The 23,124-nt window shown below is 43.5% G+C and overlaps 2 protein-coding genes across 6 annotated transcripts in view; both read right to left on the bottom strand.

The window, feature by feature from the left end:
* LOC141754822 (major histocompatibility complex class I-related gene protein-like) overlaps nucleotides 1–19,730 on the bottom strand; it is a 55,943-nt gene extending 36,213 nt beyond the window's left edge. The window contains exon 1 of the mRNA XM_074614187.1: nucleotides 19,598–19,730. Coding sequence (XP_074470288.1) covers nucleotides 19,598–19,643 — 46 coding nt within the window. The 5' untranslated portion in view covers nucleotides 19,644–19,730. The remainder of the gene's footprint in view (nucleotides 1–19,597) is intronic.
* Nucleotides 1–23,124, bottom strand: part of LOC141754817 (major histocompatibility complex class I-related gene protein-like) — a 39,907-nt gene that overhangs the window by 8,771 nt on the left and 8,012 nt on the right. The window contains exons 1-5 of one of the 5 annotated variants that reach the window (XM_074614167.1): nucleotides 22,688–22,763; nucleotides 17,832–18,098; nucleotides 16,766–17,044; nucleotides 16,349–16,651; nucleotides 14,984–15,097 (exon numbers count right to left, since the gene is read on the bottom strand). In XM_074614167.1, coding sequence (XP_074470268.1) covers nucleotides 14,984–15,097; nucleotides 16,349–16,651; nucleotides 16,766–17,044; nucleotides 17,832–18,098; nucleotides 22,688–22,742 — 1,018 coding nt within the window. In that variant the 5' untranslated portion in view covers nucleotides 22,743–22,763. Of the gene's footprint in view, nucleotides 1–10,472; nucleotides 11,713–14,835; nucleotides 15,098–16,348; nucleotides 16,652–16,765; nucleotides 17,045–17,831; nucleotides 18,099–22,687; nucleotides 22,764–23,124 lie in introns of those variants that run through there. The other 4 variants (XM_074614169.1, XM_074614165.1, XM_074614168.1 and 1 more) reach the window with 4 other exon arrangements.

The following is a 23,124-nucleotide window of genomic DNA, read 5'->3' as shown; positions in this document are numbered from 1 at the left end:
CCCAGCGCATCTGATGCTGTTCCCACAGTGGACAGCAACTTATACGAGGTCTGCAAACGGGCCGCGTCCAAATTGGGGATTCAATGGCCTGCAGCCCAGGATGCCACAGGGGCGGAGAGAGATCTATATGATGGTAAGAGGCTCCCACCAGCCCAACCACCATCTAAACAACTCCTGCCAGCAGTGCCTGCCTGCATGAAAGAAATGAGCAGGTACTGGTCCAGCCCATTTAAGAGTAAGCTTCCCACCAAGGGCTACTCAAAGCTTGAGATCCACGGAATGGGGGAACTGGGGCTGGCCGAACCCCCAGCGGTGGAGCCTTCAGTGGCTTATCACCTCCACCCAAACCGTCGCTCTCTCTCAGCTTCCTCCAGCATCTCTCTACCTAGTAAAATGGAGCGCCTCACGGCGTCTGTTTTCCAGAGGATGTACAAGTACGCAGCGCAATCAGTGTGCTCTCTTAATGCAATGACACTGCTATCTGCATATCAGGCGGAAATCCTGGAGGAGATGGGTGGACAGCTGGACTCAGGTTCACCTAACCCTGCTCTCTGGGATGAGATTTGTGTGGTGAACGACCTCATCCTGCGCTCCTCACGTGGCGCAGTGCAGGGCTGCGGTCATGTAATGGGACTTGCAGTCTCAGGTGAGAGGGCCCTGTGGCTGAATCTCTCAGGCCTGAGTGATGCTCAGAAGGCAGAGGTTATGGATGCGGCATACGACCCCACCAAAGGTCTTTTCGGTCCAGCTCTGGAGAAAATGAGAGAGACCAGCACCCTCAGAAAACAAGAGGGTGAAGCTTTTGACCTCTGCCTAACCCGACCACCCATCTCTCGCCCCCCTCAGGGACCAAGGGCTGGCTTTGCTGCTGCAGCCTCAGCAGTGAGGGAGAGACAGGGGTCGGACCGCAGACCGCAGAAACAGGCAGCTGGTCAACAGACTAGCCAGCAGCCCCGGTCAGAAAAAGCTAAGCCATGGGGCAAACACTCTTTCGCTGCAGTTGCAGCAAGAAACCGCCCATCCCACCCCGGGGACGGGAAGAAGAGGCGTGCGACCTAACACCCCTTGCTTCTCCCTCCCCCCCTCCCTCAAAGAAAAGAAAGGGAATGGAGGTGGAGCAGAGCCCCCAAGCTCAGGCTTCAGAGGCCCTGGTGTGTTCCAGTTTTCCAGAGGTCCTCTCTCAGTTCCTCTCCCCTCATGTTCAAGGGGAAGAGAACAGGGGGCAGGTAACACAGTGTCCCCAAGCACTTGTACCCAGTTCAACACTAAAAGAAATAAAGTGTGCATTTTCACAGCCAGGCCAAGGGCCGAGGGTGAAATGTTCCCCCCAAAACAAAATAAAAACAAAACAAAGTAATGGCCTCATAATCCCAGCAGATGGAGCTCATGCTCCTCTGAGGGGAGGCCGCTCCCTCCAGGTGATGGAGGTGACGTCACCACAGGGCGCGCACAGTCCACTCGCTGCGCGGACAGACCAGTGGCGCGCATGCGCAGTTCACCCATGGGTTTTGTCCACTGTTACCCAGGGTTACAGGCTACAGCTCGCTATGAAACCACCCAGATTCAACGGTGTGTTAGTTTCAGTAGCCAGGGGGGATTCAGCACTAGTCCTAGAGGACAAGATAGCATCCCTGCTAAACAAACAGGCGATCAGAGCCGTCCCGAGCGAGGAAGCGCAGCGGGGTTTTTACTCCCGTTACTTCCTCATTCCCAAGAAGGGCGGCTCAGCCTTACGGCCCATTTTAGACCTCCGTGTGTTAAACAGACACCTACGAAAGTACACTTTCAGGATGTTAACACACAAAGTGCTCTGTCGATCTATTCGTCCAGGAGATTGGTTTGTAACGATCGATCTCTCGGACGCGTATTTTCACATCGCCATTTATCCCGCACACAGGAAGTTTCTCAGGTTTGCGTATCAAGGCAGAGCCTACGAATACCAAGCCATCCCGTTCGGGCTGTCATTAGCACCGAGGGTGTTCACAAAGTGTGTGGAGGCAGCTCTGTCTCCGTTACGGAACAGCGGCATCAGGATATTCTCGTACATAGACGACTACCTGATATGCTCCCACTCACGGGAGCAGGCAGTCAGGGATTCCGCTGCGGTGATAAATCACCTCAGGGATCTTGGGTTCAATATAAACTGGACAAAGAGTCGAGTAGAACCCGCACAATGTACAGAATACTTGGGTCTCAACATAAACTCGCTCTCCTATCGAGTCACGCTGTCGGAGGGGAGAGTAGCGTCCCTCACTCAGTGTCTCTCCCGTTTCCGGGTAGGGACAGCCGTGACGTTCAGACTCTGTCTGCGCCTACTCGGCCTCATGGCGTCAGTGATTTCTGTCGTACATTTGGGTCTCCTACGGATGAGGGATTTTCAGCGCTGGGTCGCGGCGTTGCGCCTGTGCTCACGCCGTCACCTCAGCCGCAGAGTGAAAATAACGCCAGCTTGTGTGCTGGCGCTCCGCCCGTGGGAGGACCGGACGGCTCTCGCGTCAGGTGTCCCGCTAGGGGCGGTGTCATCCAGGGTAACCATGACAACGGACGCGTCCCTGTCAGGTTGGGGAGCGACCATGTTGGGCAGAACAGTGAATGGCACCTGGGACCAGAGACTGGCTCAGGCTCACATAAATCTCTTGGAGCTTTGGGCAGTGTTTTTTGCACTAAAGCATTTTCTGCAATTTCTCCAAGGTCGCCACGTCCTGGTGAAAACACACAACACCACGGTGGTAGCATACATCAACCGCCAGGGCGGGACTCGCTCATTGCAGTTACACAGGTTAGCTTGGAAGATAATCATGTGGAGCAGCTCGAGGCTAATGTCCCTCCGAGCGACTCATGTGCCGGGCGTTTTGAACAGGGGCGCAGATCTCCTGTCCCGGGGAAACCCCCTGTACGGAGAGTGGACTCTCCACCCGCAGGTGGTGGAGCAGGTGTGGCAGAAATACGGCCGGGCAGCTGTAGATCTCTTCGCCTCGCAGGAAAACGCTCACTGTCGACTGTTTTTCTCCCTGTCAGACGTAAATGCACCTCTGGGGGTGGATGCGCTGGCCCACTCATGGCCAAACGTGCTGCTCTATGCATTCCCCCCTCTCAGCCTGATCTCCCCCACTCTAGCCAGGGTGAGAGAGCAGGGCTTGTCGCTAATCCTGATAGCACCGCGGTGGTCGTCCAAGCACTGGGTAGCAGAAATAATTCAGCTTCTAGTGGGCGAACCGTGGCCTCTTCCCATACGCAGGGATCTTCTGTCCCAGGCGCGCGGGGAGATCTACCACCCACACCCAGACCGCATGGCGCTCTGGGCCTGGCCCGTGAAAGGTGGAACCTGAACGCGGCAGGCCTGCCCGCACAGGTCATTGACACCATTCAGAGTGCGAGGGCCTCCTCCACTCGCTCTCTTTACAGTGGTAAGTGGCGGGTTTTTGAGGAGTGGTGCGACTCGAGGCACACCATTCCTTTTCAGTGTTCGGTGGTTGACCTGCTATGTTTCCTGCAGGAATTGGTAAATAAGGGCAAGGCCTTTTCTACCATTAAAGTGTATTTAGCGGCCATCTCAGCCTGTCATGTAGGCTTTGGAGAGAAGCCTGTGGGGCAACATCCTTTAGTTTGTCGCTTCATGAAAGGTGCACGCCGCAAGCTTCCAGTTTCCAGGCCCCTGGTTCCTCTGTGGGATCTGTCGGTCGTGTTGGACGCCCTCTCTCATCACCCATTTGAGCCTATAGAGGCGGTGGGGATGAAATTTATTGCACTTAAAACAGTGTTGCTCTTAGCCTTAACCACAGCAAAGCGTGTGAGTGATTTACAGGCTTTATCCATCCGCCCTTCCTGCTTACAGTTTGCCCCAGGGCTCACCAAAGTCTGCCTACGGCCCAATCCAGCGTTTGTGCCTAAGGTGGTGGAGTCAACCTACAGATGTCCCACAGTGGAGCTTTTGGCTTTTCACCCACCTCCATTCTCCTCAGTGGAGGAGCAGAGGCTTAACACATTATGCCCAGTGCGGGCTCTGCATGTCTATGTGAGTAGATCAGCAGGTTTCAGGAAAGGGGATCAGCTGTTTGTGTCCTGGGCCACTCCCCACAAGGGCAAGCCAGTGTCCCGCCAGAGGCTATCCCACTGGATTGTGGAGGCCATATCCCTGGCTTATGGCTGTAGAGGTCTGCAACCTCCACAGGGGTTAAAGGCTCATTCCACTAGGAGCATGGCCACTTCATGGGCCCTGTTCAAGGGAGTTTCAGTGCAGGACATTTGTGCTGCGGCGAGCTGGGCTACGCCTCACACTTTTTTAAGGTTCTACAGGCTGGATGTCTCGGGGCCATCCTTGGCACGGGCTGTGCTAGAGGCAAACACGCCAGGGTCGGTGTGATGTTCACTGTCTGGCTTATTGTTTGTGGCTTCGGGAAACGTATGCAATACGGGAGTGGTCTATATCTCCCATAGTGAAACACCGAACGAAGTTAGAAAAAGAACTTAAGGTTACTTAACGTAACCCCGGTTCTTTGATAACAGAGTGAGGTGTTTCACCAGCACGTCCCTACATGCATAGACACGGAAAGAAACCGTTCTAGAATGATTTGTAAGGGGCGGTCGACTGTGTTAATATAAGGGGGCGTAGCCCTAACACAGGTCGACCTGTCTGTCAATGACAGACGTTGTGTCATTGGAGCTTCCTTAGTTGGTCACGCCGAGGCGATTCCCATAGTGAAACACCTCACTCTGTTATCAAAGAACCGGGGTTACGTTAAGTAACCTTACGTTTTTAGACGGGATTTAAAAATTGTGACCGAGTCTGCTGATCTAATATCAATTGGAAGAGTGTTCCAGAGTCGGGGAGCCAGTACTGCAAAAGCACGATCGCCTTTTGTTTTCAACCTTGTCTTTGGAACTGTTAAAAGTCCCAGACTTGCCGACCTGAGGGGCCTGTTTGGACGGTACCGTGTGAGGAGCTCAGTGACATACTCGGGTGCTAGGCCATTCAGAGCTTTTTATGCCATTAAAAGCACTTTAAAATCAATTCTAAAAGACACTGGGACCCAATGTAGCGAAGCCAGAGTTGGTGTGATGTGAGAGCAGCGTTTGGTTTTGGTTAGCAGTCTAGCTGCAGAGTTCTGAACTATTTGGAGCTGCTCAATTGCTCGATTATTTAAGCAGGTGTACAAGGCATTACAATAATCAAGACGGGAGGATATCAGGGCGTGTATAATTTTCTCCGTGTTTTTGAATGAGAGAACTGATCGAATTTTTGAGATATTTCATGAATCAATGCTGATCCTTGTGTTGGCTTTTCCTGCTTCAGCCTCCCGACCGCGGTCGGAGGGAACAGGGGAGACACCGGCACCCAGTCAGAGACGATAACGTTTCTCTCTGCGGAGCCCCGTCACTTCACAATACACGGAAAACCTCTGTTGGTCTGGAGGAGCTGCAGCAGTTCTTTCTGCACAAACGTCCACTGTACATTCACTAGATATTCTCAGAGCTAAACTCTTCTGCAGTGTGTAGTGAGTGTGCATGCGGTGGAGTGAGACAGCGAGAACGGGCGGTGTGAGTGAAGGCAAGCAGGCAGAGGAGCAGTGACTTCAGCCACACGCGAGCGCGCATGTGCGAGCGCGCATGTGTCCCGACCCGGTACATTTATACGCTTAAAAAGTTACAAACAGTCCCTTTAAAGGAAAGCGATGTTTCAATCTGCTCTGCCCGCAGTCTGTCATCCACCGCCGCTTAGACAGGCTCAGCGTGCTAGCTCGGCGGCTAACAGCTAACTGTAACCACGTGTTAGTTATTTAGTTGAGTTGTGACTGACTTTAGTTCCCTGGTCAGCAGTGATCCAGTGTTCAGTGTCCGGGGAGTTTATTGTAAAGGAACGGAAAGTGTGAAGCGGTGATGCGCTCCAGACTGAAACTAAAGCTGGCAGTAGGCTGTGTAGTCTGACTGGTTAGGTTAGTTTGTCACATATCTTACCTGTAAACTCATCAACTGGCTGAAACTAAACAGCCTCTCTTCCCTCTATCAGCCCTAATGTTACTGCAGCAGAGGGAGGAGGACAGAGGACAGGAGGACAGGAGGAAGGACTGATACTTACTGATGTGTTCTTCAGTCTTTATAAACTTCACTCAGTATTTTCATGTCAGGAATATGATTTATTTTATTAACATGTTAGATTTGTTTCCAGTCAGATATTAAGGAGTTTATATGGTGACTTTTCTGTTGTAAACATTACTGTTGCTGCTCTAGAAACAACATTTAGACTAGTTATTTTTAAAATACAGTATACGTATAGCTAATATGCACACTTCAATATTTGTTTATTTATCGCAAGTCATATCGTCATCGCAATATTGAACAGTGTTATTGCACATGGCAGATGTTCGTCATATGGTGCAGGCCTAGTGTGAGAGGCTGCCCCTTGTGTAGTATGAGAGTTGTGTGGAAGAGTTTAAGTGCCAGTTCTAGTGCTACCCCTTTAACAAAAGTCAACAATAAGTAATATTCTTATTAGAAATAAATCTGCGTCCTGTGTGAACTGTGCATTGCTGAATAGGGTAGGCCTACGCTACTGTATTTTGACATCGGTCATAATGGATTACTCGGAGAGCCAAATATTTTCTGAGGTGGTACTTGGTGAAAAAAGTTTGAGAACCACTGCTGTAATCTACGTCTCACCTCAGAGGGAGAAAACATTTCACCAGTAAAAAGTTACATATGAACATAAACATACTGTACCTCCAGTTTGGTTTAAAGGGACTGTTTGTAACTTTTTAAGCGTATAAATGTACCGGGTCGGGACACATGCGTGCTCGCCTATGCGCGCTCGCGTGTGGCCGCTGTACTCTGCTCCTCTGCCTGCCTGCCTGCCTTCACTCAGACAGCGCGTGCATTCTCGCGTACTCGCTCCACCTCTAGACGTGAACGCCCACTCACTCCACACTGCAGAAGAGTTAGTTTAGCTCCGAGAATATCTAGTGAATGTACAGTGGACGATGGTGCAGAAATAAATGCTGCAGCTCCAGCTCTTGTGAAGTGACGGGGCTTCGCAACAAGCTACGTTATCGTCTCGTTACCGACCGGGTGCCGGTGTCTCCCTGCGGCTGCGGTCGGGAGACGAGTTACTCGCTGCGGAGCCCCACTGCCTGAGCCTGCGCTAAGGAGGAAAAGCCAACACAAGGATCAGCATTGATTCATGGAGAGACCTCCGTCTGGTCAGCTAACATTACTGCAAGACAAAGAAGGTTTTGAATTTGATTTAAAAAAAATTTGAGGGGTTGATTGATTAACCCATTTGTGCCCGCAACTGAAATTTTGAATTTTGGACTTGCCTCAGCACAAATTTGAAGAAATTTTCAAAATCGGTCAAACCGTTTGGCTGAAAAGTGAGTTTTTCTTATCATACTTTATCTAGCCTTAGGGCACATGGGACTACTGGTTTTGCAGATGAAATATACAGTAGTATGATAGGAAAATGTCTGTATCTCAGAAACTACTAGATAGATAGTGTAATGGCAATTTTCATATCTGCATTAAGACAGTGTACTTTTAGATAATCTCAGGGCCTCACATGTTCAACTTTGTCACCATAAGACAGTGACCCGACGGTTTTAATAATAATAATAATAATAGCTTGGATTTATATAGCGCCTTTCATGAAACCCAAGGACGCTTAACAAAGACATAAATAAACACAACAAATGTAGCTAGAGGCCATAGGCCTTGGTGAAGAGGTGGGTTTTGAGGAATCTTTTGAAGGTGTCCAGAGATGGTGCGTTGCGGAGCTCTATGGGGAGAGAGTTCCAAAGTGTGGGGGCTTCTGTAACTGGAAACAACAGATTGCTGAAATACTTGTTATGTCTTGTGATGCTCTGTTGTCTGCTGTGTGCTGACACATTGATACACTTTCTATCCTTCCCTTCTTTGCACTTATCTATGTGTTATGCTTTAGTATGTATAAATACTGACTACTCTTTGTGTTCGGGGCTCACTTGCCACAGTCCACAAAGGTGGCTGTGCTCGTGAGTCCATCTGCAGATGCTTTTCTTATTAATATATGCTTTTTTATCAAATTTACTTGAAAGACAAGTTGTTACCTTGGTTTTTTAGAGAGAGAGAGAGAGAGAGAGAGAGAGAGAGAGAGAGAGAGCGAGAGAGAGAGATAGATAGATAGATAGATAGATAGATGTCAATGCACAGGGACTGTAAATATACATATTAACACTAGATGTAATATCTATAGTATACTCAATATAAAGAATATATTAAAATACACTATAAATATACCAGACTACTACAACTAGTTTAGAAAATATAAAATATGAACATTAAATAACAATAACATGCTATATACAACAGCAAATTGTGTAATGAAATACTATATATTAACAAGTGTGCAAGTCATAAAAATAAAACATAAAATGAAATGAGGTAAATATATACAGTTATACAGAATGTATATATATATATTTTTTTTTTTATTGTAGGCCTACTAACAGCAGAGATTTGCTCTTTTGCAATTGATAGAATTATTATTAAGGAAACCTAGTAAATGTGTTGGAATTGCTGTAATATATAATTTAGATTTAATTATGTCATACTACATAAACTATTATATTGCAGGATAGTATGTCGTATGTCCTCTCTATGATCCCCCCCACCCCACCCCCGGCCTGACGGCGGCCCTGTGACAAAGTGAAAGTGGTTCCTCAATGTTGCACTAAAAAGTGACTAAAACAAACAAGTTTTGCAGCGACAAGAATAACAGGAAATAACGGTGAGAGTCACAATATGATCTTACCTGTAGATACAGCGTGACAGAAGAGGAGCAAGTTGAGCAACACAGTTAACTTCATCTAGTTTTGATTAGTAAGAGAGAGAGAGAGAGCTACAGTCAGCTGACTAGCAAATATTTCGACGTGGGTCGTGAAGCTTGGACCCTGGTCGACTGAGTTGCGGATTCGCCCTCAGAGGCCTGTACTACGAAGCAGGATTTGGGGTTAGTGAGGTAACTTCAGGGTTAACTCTTCGGGGTTTTCCGTCCTACAAAGGTGGATCAATTCTTACCGGGTTAGATCGCCAAAAACTGATGCTGAGCAGATAACCTGCTCCGGAGCAGGTTATGTTCCAGATAAGAGATCAACTTCTATAAAAACACCTCCTACTGACCAATCAGAGCTCTGTGCAGTGATTGTATGATAATATTACACACAAAGGAAGAAGTTACAGTCATAATCAGGCTATAAACAACACAGTTTAAACTGAGAAATGCAGGAAGGACAGATGAATTTATGATGTGGGTGTTTACCTCTTTGTGTTGTGTTTTTATATTTACTTTTTTACTTCCTCTTGAGTCCATTTCACACCACCAGAGAGAGGGGGGGCAAGGGGGGGAGGGCTCAGCTGAAAGAAGGTTCAAATAGTCATACACTCCATAATGGAGCCACAGGGTATACAGACATGTAATCTATTCATCCATTGCTCTCTTAAAATATATTTATAACTACACGACTATATCTGACTTTTGAGTGTTCCGTTAAATTAATAAATCCCTTTAATTTGGCAGCTTCAACTGTGTTACTTTTAGTCTTGATTAAGTGTTTAACTTAATCTTCCTGTTATAAAATGTGCCGCTCTGCCTGTCTGTCTGCAAGTCTGTGGACTTGTCTGTGTTTGGTATGGAAGTTTTTATTGGTCAGATGCTGCAAACACCACCCCGTTCATGTGAACGCGCTCACAGCCAGACTGAGAAACCCTGGGTTGATTTACAGAGTTGATAACCAGCGTCGTAGGACCGCTTAGTGGGATCTCAGTTGTTAGGGTTAGTAAAGCCAGGGGCCTGTTTCACAAAGCAGAATAAAGATATCCAGGATAAGAGAGAAAGCGATGGTTGACCTAGTCTAGTCAGTTCATCCTGGTTTAATAGGTTTCACGAAGGCCAAGCCAGGCTGAAGAAGAGCGAATAGGTTGAGCCAGGTGGAAGTAATTCAGATAGATGCGCGTTCACTACTTTCCTCAACAGACCACGAGGTCGATCACAGATTTACTGATGCTGAAATGGAGTAAAATGTTCCGCGTACTTTAAACCCAGTGAGAAACAGATTTTAATGGAAGATTACGAGGAAGTTAAACATATAATATGTAGAAAAGGAGACACGGCTGTCGGCTGCTGTAATGAAACAGCGAGATAAAAAGGTGGCAGACAATAGCGGAGCGACTCAATGCGTAAGTAGCCTAAAAATAGCCCATAACGTTACATTCACCCACCACTGCTGTTAACTGAAACCGTCATAATCAAACCATTCAAGGAGTTACTGTCACTACGCTTTAAAAGTGAGCGGTGGAAGTTAATATATTATTAAGGAAATTTACCATTGAGATTAATTACAACCCCTAATCCACAATGATAGAATACGACGATAATATATATATATATATATAGTATATATATATATATATATATAGTGTATATAGCATATATACACTATATATATATAAAACAATGATTAATACATTATGTTACATACTGTACATGCTTACAGTGTGCACTGGAATGATCACTTACTTCTCTTTCTAATTTCCTCAATGTCTTTTTATCTCCAGATCTCAGTCCAAGTCCTGCAGGGTTTTTTTGTGGTTTTAAATGTCGACTTTTTAAATAAATCACTTTTTTCATTGATATTTGCACCTCTGCAAAGTATATTTGCTTTTTAAGTGTGTGCTATATGCCTACAGGCATCTGACTGTTTGTCAGTTCTTTAAAACACATTAATTAGCACAGCAGGAAATTGTGCATGGTCTGCCCCATTACTACCATAATTTATGTGCCGGAGGAGGCATCACAATTATGATCATCATCCTAATAATCATAATGATGAATTACTTAAATTTAAGATGAAGCACAAGTGCACAACTACAACTCGCATCATTAGACCATTATAGGCAATACATAGTTATACATATTTGCTCGAAATAATAAAATGAATTATGGAGCCCCCCTCCTCCATCATCCTGTGGTGTGTTCCATTGCGCTTGATGGTACGTGTCCACTGGGGCGTTTTTTATCGAGAGGGGACGCTCCGCTTCCCAGCATTGGACGCTTGGTGGGCTGCCACCATGGATGTATTAAGAGAACTGGATACAGCATTGGAGGCGGGGCCCCGTTCATTCCTATGGAAGTTGATCGGTGGCGCATGAAGCCTAAATGGCTCGACTTCCGTCTGGAAAAGTACCCGGATCTTGGGCAGATGGACTATGGATGGGACATGTGCAGTAGCGTCCGCTCGGTCACATGACTCGGTCACGGGGTCCCAACGTCACGCTGTCGTCACGGCTTGCGCTCCAGCCTCGGTCTGGGTCTCATTCACATGAACGGAGGAAGGGAAATAACTCTGGATTCAGCTATTAGTGCGTTTAAGTGCTTAAAAACAGATTTTTTTAAAATAAGGACTATTAGAGTGTTCGTACTAGGAAGTTGATTCACCTAAAAAAAAATTATCCGCTGAGTTACAGACGTCTCTTTCCCCATGTAAGTCTATGGGAAAAAGTATTTTGGTGCCCAATGGCATCACTTGACTGGCACGGAAGTTGCAGTACCGCCGTTTGGCCACTACGAAAGTCCGGATCGACGACCGGCGCACTTCCTGGATTCTTGGCTGCCACTAGACACAACATACTCGGCACCTGATTGGACGAACGCTTTCCCTCCGTGGGCTGCTGCTCCCAGCTTTCAAACTGGAAACAATATGGAGGCTCGTTTGGAAACTTTCTTCTCTTATTTCACGAAAATAGTTCACCGAAATGTGTATCTGAAAACATTTTGGATCTACAACGTTTGTAAATGGCTAGCAGCGGCCCTGTAAAAAACAACGCTTTGTCACGGCTGTTGGCGTTAGATACCGATGCACAAGTCCACATTGAGCGCCAGTATGTGATGAGATGGGATGAGAACCCGCTGTGTGTTGTCCCGCTGTATTGTTCTAGGGATGACAATATTGGTAGGTCAGTCTCCCACCACTTGTCGTCCAGACTGAAATATCTCAGCAACTACTGGACAGATTAAGATGACATTTTGAACAAATATCCATGGTGGATAGAGGATGTAGCCGACTAATTTTGATGACTCCTTTCCTTTTCCTCTGGCTCCACCAGTAGGTCAAAGTTTTCACTTATCCTGTGAAATATTCCATAAATGCCTACCTGTTATACAAAGTATGGAATTTAGGTGACGTGATGATAGCTGAGCTATCGCCATGACAACTGATCAAACTCCTTCCACTGAATACAACTGTTAGACGTGGTTGAAAGGCCCTGAAAAAGCGAGTAAGGGGAGCTTGAGTTAAGTGTAGAGCTGCAAAGATTAATCGATTAGTTGTCAACTATTAAATTAATCGCCAACTATTTTGATAATGGATAAACTAGTTTGGAACTTTTTTTAAGAAAAAAAAGGCTACATTTTCTGATTCCAGCTTTTTAAATGTGAATATTTTCTGGTTTCTTTCCTCCTCTATGACAGTAAACTGAATATCTTTGAGTTGTGGACAAAACAAGACATTTGAGGACGTCATCTGGGAAACACCGATTGTCATTTTTTAACATTTTAATCGATTAATTGAGAAAATAATTGACAGATTAATCGACAATGAAAGTAATTGTTAGTTGCAGCCCTACTGTAATCTATCTAGATCTCTCCTCACAGACTATGAAAAATGACAGCATTCAGGTTTTGTTGTACAAAGGTGGAAAGCAATTTATTACATTTACTCAAGTACTTAAAGGTCACCTATTATGCAAAATGCACTTTTCCATGTCTTTTAAACATCAATATCTGTCCCCAGTGTGTCTACAGGCCACCATAGTATCATAAAAGACCATCCTCTCTCTTTTTCTCCTCCTCCGTTTGTCCGGAAATGGGTGCAGAAAAAAAAAATCGCTTTTTTTCCTTCTCTTCTGACGTCATTAGAGAAATGCAAGCCATGTAAGGGTTTCCTGGTCGAACCAGAGAGAACCTTCAGTAGCTGACCCCGCCCCACAGCGCGTCACTGTCTCTCCTCCTCAACCTAACTTGAGCAAAGTCTGCAAGAACCAGCAGAACAGGCTTCATGTACTCCCATCATCTAAATATAACATGTTCTTTCACAAAGGCTTTATGTAATTACACTGTTTAAACAGATGATATTTATATATTATATATATTTGATGTCATGCATGTAGCAGAGTACAGGTAGTAAATAGTGACTTGTAAGCAACACAACACATTTCTGTTTCACAGTCAAACTTTATTTGAGTTGACAGATGACAATATTAATTATTCACAGCATTTGTAATCATCTCACCTGTTAGTTAGTTATGTGACATGGTACAGGAGAAAGTCTTCAGCTCTGGTAAACTATGGTAAGCTAAGCTCCGGTGGTCTGTAGTCATGGTAACACAGAGACAGCTACTACTGTAAATAATATACCATTACTCTGATCTTCCATACATTTATCTTTTAGCAGAAATAATGAACTGACTACTGTTTCACATCTTCTATTTTCCACCCTGATGGTCGCTGTGTTTACACACCGTCTCATAGCGGTAGCATGTAGCTAACCCGTTAGCATGTAGCTACATGCTAACGGGTTAGCTTTGTATCTCCATGTAAACAGAGCCATCTGCCCACAGCTGTCTGCTCTCCTCTGGGATGATTCTGTCGGTCATTTCTCACAGATGGATCTGTAAAGACAGACGTAAAACAGAGTGTATGTTTACGGTTTACAGAGTTGATGCATGAGGTAAACACTGAGTTAACTAACAGAGATATAAACAGCATTATTTACCTGAGAGAAACCGTCAGGAAAACCTGGAATCTGGACCGCAGATGTTCATCATGTGTCGCCGATTTCTGATCAGATTCCTCCGGTAACGTGCGCTGGGTGAAGTTTCTGGTTTATAAACTTTAAAGTGGTTTATAAGCTCTATTCTAGCTGCTATCTCTCCACTCATCTCTCTCTCCAGAGCTTCTCCGGGAGGGAGGGGGAGGGTGACGCTGTTGTTGTTGAGGAAGTTTGATTGACAGAAAACGCTGACCAATCAGAGCAGAGTGGGAGGAGACAGGCTGTGAATCAGTGGTTTTCAGACAGAGGCTGAATTAGGCTCTGAGGCAGGCAGACTCAGGCTGCAGTATGAGAAGAATAAAGGGTTTTTTGAACATTGCAGCATGTAAACATGTTCTAGTGCAACATTAAAATACATCTATGAACCTGGAAATGAGCATAATATGTGACCTTTAAAACCAGTTTTGAGGTACATATACTTTACTTGAGTATTTCCATTTTTTGCTAATTTATACTTAATATACATTTTACTCCATCAGTTATTTACAACTATAGTAATCTTTCAGATTAAGATTTTACATACAAAAACACATACATTGAAAGCTTTTAATTCATTTGGAGTATTTTTTATTGCTACTTTTTTCTTAAGAATTACAGTCTCAATTGTAAAATAGATTTTTGATCTCACTTCCAGGAATATAAAAATAATAATAATAACAATAATAATAATGAAATATATGTTGTACAGATTATAAAGTCCTCTGAGAGGATAAGTTGTGGAGTTCAGCATCCTCTTCTATGATCACTGCCCCCCCTGTCAAAATAAGTAGTAAATAAAGAGAAATCCTTGTCATATTGGTGTCCACATTATGCCGGATGTTTGTTTTTATGGTGAACAGGATATTAGTTGCTCGCCCACAAGGGGAAAAATATATATTAAAATATATATAATTGTATATAACGTGAAACATTTCACAGTATAATACTTACAGTTAGCAGGGCGAAACCCTGAAATACAGATGAGAGAAAACAATGTTAGAAAATGATTCACATTTCATTTTGTGCTTCACTATCACTTGTCAAATAAATGGATTGAGTTACCAGAAGTACCACACTAAATATGCAGGACGAGACTATCACAGGTATTTATTTGAATTCATCAGAGGAATAAAAACATCTCTGTTCCTCACCGTTATTGTTCCTCCTCCAGATGAAGAGTCCAGCGATGCAGACCGCCAGCAGCAGCAGCAGCAGTCCTACAACAACTCCAATAACAGGACCAGCAGGGAACCCTGCAGAAGGAACTGGAACCAAAACAGAACATTCAAACTTTGGGTTCATTCACACTGTGTGCTGTGTGGTTCTGAAAGTGTTTTCAGTGGTAATGCCTCAGTTCTGGATATGACTTTCATTTCAAATCAACATTCAGGCAGTGCTGTCAATCATTATTGGTCAAACAAATGTGCAGTAAATAAAAACCCTGACAAAGAGGTTCACAGCTTATCAGTGGTTTAAGTGGGTACAGTAAACCAGGAGTTCAAGATATAAAAACGTTATTTAGCGCCATCCATGTGTGAAAAGCCATCAAACTTGGCAGCACCTCTCAGAGTAAATATCAGCACCGGTCTTCTAAATGTGGTTGCTGTTGCACGTTTTTAAGACTAATGGATTGTTATGTAATACAGTGGTTCTCAATCTGTTCGAGTCTTGACCCCCCAGAATAATCCGGTTGGTGTTCGGGACCCTCCAGCCAGGCGTAAAACAGCTGTTTCTACGTGCGATTTTGAGTGATTATAGTGAATGCTCTGATTAATAAATGTAGGATACATAATATGAGGTGTAGTGACTTTTAACAAACAAATATCAAAATCTATAAGCCACTGAGGGGCGGACGGGAGAACTTGTTCGGAAGCGTGCTCTACAAACAAATCAATGTCCAGAGCGCTGTGTAACGTTATATCAGTTACATTTATTTACACTTTCACATCTCACCATCATGTTCTTCCCCTGTTTCCGTTCAGTTGGATCTAATTCAACAATGTTTCATATGGCAAGGCTCTGCTCGGCACGGCACGGCTCGGCACAGTCAAAAACTGTTTGGCTCTCCGTCTCACACACCCCTGATCCTAATCAGGAGAGCTTACCTATATCCACTTTCATGTCCATGTTATACCCTGTGGTCAGTGCTAGAACTGCAGGCATACATTAATTGTGTCATCCACAGATAAAAGTAAAACAAACAAAAAACTATATTAAGGCTCCAACATAAGGCTTTGTTTGTGTGTTTAGTTTGGTTTAGATTGAACAGCTAGCTCCTAGGTATTGTCCAATGTGCTCCAGGCACTGTGGATTTCTGATGCGTTTCGTGACTTTCTCTCTCCCCCCGACCCGCCGGAAATGCCCCGTCAGAAACTCACCTGCATGCACACTTTGATTCTCACAAACACACTCAATGAAATCTGTTCTGAGGCAAATTATTTCACTGGTACAGGCAATGTAATGTAAAAACCATCCCCCAGTCTAAAATACTCCATCACTTGTCATTCCAGTCTCACCCCAGTTGGTTCTGATCACTGCTTTGTCCAGGCTGGTGACGATGTCGACCACCACACCAGAGAGATGAAACACACAGTCGTACCTCCTCCAGTCTTCAGGTGCGACGGATGACAGGTTCAGCTCAACACTCATCTGGAAGGTTCCATCGTGGTTGGGGAGGATCTCTCCGTGGTCCACGTCCTCATGAATCTCCTCTCCATCTCTCCTCCAGAACATCATGGCTCTGTCGGGGTAGAAACCTGTAGCATGGCAGCTGACTGGAGAGGAGGGAGTCTTCTGGAGGAGAGACACTGAGGGATGCTCTGGGAGAAGGACAGACACAGATGAGTCTGTACTGAGACACCAGGATGTGTCAGGATATTATGTTCATTGGAATGAGTCCATGTACAACAGTACATCTTGCCATGTGATCCTACCTGTTCTCTGCAGAGAGCTCCTCCTATATTGTACGTACTTCTCCAGCATGACAGGACATGTGTGGTTGTATAAGATTTTGTCGTATTCTAATTTATCTTTGTCATTATCCCATCTAAGTTTGGTGATGACAGCCTGTGGCTTTAGAGCGGTCCATGTCAGCGTCTGCAGGTCTAATGCAAGGAAGTCTTCTCCATCATAACCGTACTGACTAAAACCAACAACCTCTCCAGTCTCGTTGTCCCACTCACAGCCGTCCATCCTCTGTAAAATGTGGACACCTGAGAGAGACAGAGACAGAAAAAAGAGAAATCCCAGTACAGACAGTTATTCAGAGATAATAGCTAGGGCTGTCAAAGTAAACACAATAATAAAGCATTAACACAAATTAGTTTTAACGTCATTCATTTCTTTAACGCATTAATGCAACTAGTGATTTTTAGGTTGTAGCGGGCTCAGTGTTAAAGCTAGAGTGAAGATACTGGCATCATATGAAACTAGAAAACCTAAAGAATCCATTGGTACCAACCATGTCTTGCTTGTTACGAAGGAGGTTAAATAACGCACCAAACACGCACTAAATTTTGGCGAGGAAAAACTGTCATGGCCATTTTCAAATGGGTCCCTTGACCTCTGACCTCAAGATATGTGAATGAAAATGGGTTATAATATATATATATATATATATATATAAATGTGCATATAGCAGCACTGATAAGAGTATGAAATACTTGACAAATCTCCCTTTAAGGTACATTTTGAAAAGATAAAAAATGTGTGATTAATTTGCGATTATTCACGATTAAACATTTTAATCGATTGCCAGCCCTAATAATATCACATCTTCACCACAGAGACACACTGATCCACAGTGGAAGCCACTCATCATTTTGACAGTGTGGATGGCTCACAGAGAGACAGAGACTGCTAGGAAACAGAGTGAAACTCGTCCGTATTGTCTGTATCAAAAAGCATTAGAGAAGCCAGGGATGTGTGTCTACATCTCACATCAGAGAGAGAAATCATTTTACCCGTAAAAAGTTACATATGAACATAAACATACTGTACCTCCAGTTTGGTTTAAGCGCTGCTTCAGCCTGTCCAAGTTGGCTCTTAAGTACTGCTGGCTATCAGAACACTGAAGAGAATACCTCTCCACGTACTGTGGGTCATCCTTTACTAGTTTCCTCACCCAGTCCTGTTTGAGTTCTGGGGTCTTGATGTTGCTGTCACAGTAACCTATCAGCACTTCATCGACCATCGCAGCAGCTACAAACTCTGGGAAGTTTGGGACTCCAGAAGTTGCAGTAACGAAAAATTTCAGTGAGTGTTTCACTGCAAGACAAAGAAGGTTTTGAATTGGATTTTAAACATTTTTGAGGGGTTGATTGATTGAAATTTTGAGTTTTGAACTTGCCTCAGCACAAATTAGAAGACATTTTCAAAATCGGTCAAACCGTTTGGCTGAAAAGTGAGTTTTTCTTATCATACTAAATATAGTCTTTGGGCACATGGGCCTACTGTTTTTGCACTCCTTTATATTTGAGGTAAAAACAGTAGTCACGTGACCTCAGATGAAATATACAGTAGTATGATAAGAAAATGTCTGTATCTCAGAAACTACAAATGGCACAATCAAGTATTTGGTATCTATGAACTCATACAAAGTTGAATATCAAAGATATGCACACATATGCAGTGTTAAAAGTGTTGTACTGTTAGATACTTGCCCAAAGTATGTCCGTACCAATTTTCAAATCTTTTGACCGATCAGAACAAATGTGTCCTTATCATACTAAATATAGTCTTTGGGCACAAATGGGTTAATTGGTTGTCAATACCCCCAAAAAGGAGAGTTTTAAAATATGTTGAATTACACTGAGCTACAAAAGAATATGTTATAGACACATTTTCATTACTAATAGATTGATAGATCGATAGATCGATAGATAGATAGATAGATAGATAGATAGATAGATAGATAGATAGATTTTATTGATCCCAAATTGGGAAATTCTTGTGTTACAGCAGCAGGTTATTCAGGCAATGCAGGGACTGTAAATATACAATAAATATACATATCAACACTAGAGGTAATATCTATAGGATACACAATATAACGAATATATTAGAATACACCATAAATATACTAGACTACTACAACTAGCTTGGAAAATATAAAATATGAACATAGAATAACAATAACATGCTATATACAATAGCAAAGTATGCAAGTTACAATTTTGTTTTAAAATAACAATAAATGAAGTAAATATTATATATATATATAATAATATAATATTTAAATTGAAGTTGTGCATTGAGCAATGAGTAATGTAGATGGCCAGTATACAATCATTATTATTTATTGTAGGCCTACTAACAGCAGAAATTTGCTCCTTAGCAATTGATAGAATAATTATTAAGGAAAGCTAGTGAATGTGAATTGTAATATATAATTTTGATTTAATTGTGTTGTTCCATATAAACAATAATATTGGGGTACAGTAGGATAGGATTTCCCACCGTAGAGGTTCCGTCTCCTAGCAACAGTCAAGATTTCCTCTATCATGTTTATGACGACGATATTAATATATTCCCTTTTAATTGCCTAAACTAAAGCATATATACAGTTTAGGTGTCGTTTTGTGACACAATGGCGTGTAGGTCTATATAAAAACAACAGTAGGCTAGTGGTATTATTGTAAGTTCAGTGTGACAAAGTGAAAGTGAAAGTGATTCCTCAATGTCGCACTACAAAGTGACTAAATGAAACAAGTTTTGCAGCAACAAGAATAACAGGAAATAACGTTGAGATGTGCACAGGATCTTACCTGTGGATGCAACGTGACAGAAGAGGAGCAAAATGAAGAACTTCATCTTGTTCTGATTAGTAAGAGAGAGAGAAGATTTATCCTCCTGCAGAACAGTCGGAGCTGTAGAGCCACTCCCAGACACACAGTTGTAGACCTTCTAGTGATGGGAATTCCGGCTCTTTTTAGTGAGCCAGATCATTTGGCTCAGCTCACCAAGAAAGAGCCGGCTCTTTCGGCTCCCAAACGGCTCTTCATTTTACCACTTCTGCCTTTTATATTCAGCCAAATTTAGCGCTGTTTTGACCTATGATTAGTATGTGTGCACATATATCATTTAAATTATTCAATATAATTATACCAAACCTTATAATTCCAGACTACCCTGATTTTACATGCTGCTTCGTTTCCGACTGTCACTCATCTTGTCTGCTATTCGCACACCACACTGCGGCCCGTGGTCCATTTTTAATTGGCCTGCAGCAAATTCTAAAAATATAATGGAATATGGCCCACACATGAAACTTGCAGTTGTGAAAACAGTTAACATAATTCGAGCACGGGGGCTCCACCACAGAGAATTTCAAGCTTTCCTATCTGATGTTGACGCATTGTTCCTCTTCGATCTGAGGTTCGACTATCGGCCGAACCCTCCTTTCCAGCACCTTGGAGTAGACTTTACCAGGGAGGCTGAGCAGTGTGATACCCCTGTAATTGGCACACACTCTCTGGTCCCCCTTTTTGAAAAGGGGAACCACCACCCCGGTCTGCCACTCCTTAGGCACTGTCACCGACTTCCACGCGGTGTTGAAGAGACGTGTCATCCAAGACAGCCCCTCCCCACCCAGAGCCTTCAGCATTTCTGGGCGGATCTCATCAACCCCCGGGGCTTTGCCACTGTGGAGTTGTTTGACTACCTAAGTGACTTCCACCAGGGTAATTGATGATGGTCCCCCATTAGCTTCCAGCTCTGCCTCTACCATAGAGGGCGTATTGGTCGGATTCAGAAGTTCCTCAAAGTGCTCCTTCCACCGCCCGATTACCTCCTCAGTTGAGGTCAACAGTGTCCCATCCTTACTGTACACAGCTTGGATGGTTCCCCGTTTCCCCCTCCTAAGGTGCCGGATGGTTTTCCAGAAGCACTTTGGTGCCGACCGAAAGTCCTTCTCCATGGCTGCTCCGAACTCCTCCCACACCCGCTGCTTTGCCTCCGTCACGGCAGCGGCTGCTGCTCTTCGGGCCCGTCGGTACCCTGCAACTGCCTCCGGAGACCTCCGAGATAACATATCCCGGAAGGCCTCCTTCTTCAGTCGGACGGCTTCCCTGACCACCGGTGTCCACCACGGTGTTCGAGGGTTGCCGCCCCTTGAGGCACCTAAGACCTTAAAACCACAGCTCACCGCCGCAGCTTCAGCAATGGAAGCTTTGAACATCGTCCACTCGGGTTCAATGCCCCCAACCTCCACAGGGATGCCAGAAAAGCTCCGCCGGAGGTGTGAGTTGAAGATCTCTCGGACAGGGGCCTCCTCCAGACGTTCCCAGTTCACCCTCACTACGCGTTTGGGCTTACCAGATCTAAGATTTTAAAGATCCTAATTTGAATTGATGTTATATAAACTTGGAGAGAGAAAGTAAGGAACAACATTGCCCTCTGCTGGTCTGTTAAAGTGATTACTAAAAAAAGAACAACTACAATGTGACAGAAGAGCAGAACTTTGAGGTGTGACATGAGAATAAAAAGAAATCTACATTAGAGCTGCAACGATTAAGTGATTAGTTGTAAACTATAATCATTTATTCGGTTTGAGTCATTTTTATAAGAAATAAAAGTCTAAATTCTCTGATTCCAGCTTCTTAAATGTGAATATTTTCTGGTTTCTTTACTCCTTTATGACAGTAAACTGAATATCTTTGAGTTGAGGACCAAACAAGACATCTGAGGCAGTGCACAGGGACTGTAAATATACAATAAATATACATATCAACACTAGAGGTAATATCTATAGGATACACAATATAAAGAAGTATTAGAATACACCATAAATATACCAGAATACTAGCTCGGAAAATATAAAATATGGAGAGAGAATAACATTAACATACTATAACCAATAGCAAAGTATGGAAGTTACAATTTTGTTTTAAAATAACAATAAATTGGGTAAATATTTTATACGTATATAATAATATAATATTTAAATTGAAATGTTGTGCATTGATCAATGAGTAATGTAGATGGCCAGTATACAATCATTATTATTATTTATTGTAGGCCTACTAACAGCAGAAATTTGCTATTTTGCAATTGATAGAATTATTATTAAGGAAACCTTGTAAATGTGAATTGCTGTAATATATCATTTGGATTTAATATTGTCTACCATAAAAACAATCATATTGTGGGACACCGTAGAGGTTCCGTCTCCAAGCAACAGTCAAGATTTCCTCTATCATGTTTATAACGACGATATTAATATATTCCCTTTTAATTGCCTAAACTAAAGCATATATACAGTTTAGGTGTCGTTTTGTGACACAATAGCGGGTAGGCCTATATAAAAACAACAGTAGTCTAGTGGTATTATTGTAAGTAGTGATGTTATGTGCTGTGATGAGGCTTCGGAGCGTGTGTTGAGTAATCCGGGAAGATTTCTGTGAAGCGCGTGTAGAGGCATGTATCATTTTAGACAAATGACATCATTGAAGACGCCCGAAGCCGAAATACAGTTGAGAACTTATTATTCCTGAATAAAAAACGAATAATGTCTCCCATCTATCAATTTCCTTTAGTTAAACAAGCACTGCCCTCTGCCTGGTTAAACCACTGCCACACATCTGGAATATATCTGTCTGTTTTACACTCTTTGACCAATAGTTTCGTGTGCACATGAAGCCCATGATGAAGCCTCGTGAGATGAACCTTTTTGCGACCAATTTGCTGGAGAGCTTCAGTGCTTCATGAAGCTTCATCTCGTCATCACTAATTGTTAGTTCAGTGTGACAAAGTTAAAGTGATTCTTAAATGTCGCACTAAAAAGTGACTAAATCAAACAAGTTTTGCAGCAACAAGAATAACAAGAAATAATGGTGAGATGTGCAATGGGATCTTACCTGTAGATGCAACGTCACAGAAGAGGAACCAGTTGAGCAACACAGTTAACTTCATCTTGTTTTGATTAGTAAAAGAGAGAGAAGATTCATCTCCTGCAGAACAGTCGGAGCTGTAGAGCCACTCCCAGACACACAGTTGTAGACCTTCTAGTGATGGGAATTCCGGCTCTTTTTAGTGAGCCAGATCATTTGGCTCAGCTCACCAAGAAAGAGCCGGCTCTTTCGGTTCCCAAACGGCTCTTCATTTTACCACTTCTGCCTTTTATAATTCAGCCAAATTTAGCGCTGTTTTGACCTATGATTAGTATGTGTGCACATATATCAATTAAATTATTCAATATAATTATACTAAACCTTATAATTCCAGAATACCCTGATTTTACATGTTGCTTCGTTTCCGACTGTCACTCATCTTGTCTGCTATTCACGCACCACAC

This window comes from Sebastes fasciatus, chromosome 17, assembly GCF_043250625.1.
Source record: "Sebastes fasciatus isolate fSebFas1 chromosome 17, fSebFas1.pri, whole genome shotgun sequence".
NCBI classification, from domain to species: Eukaryota; Metazoa; Chordata; class Actinopteri; order Perciformes; family Sebastidae; genus Sebastes; species Sebastes fasciatus.
This window is presented reverse-complemented; position numbering and strand designations above follow the sequence as displayed.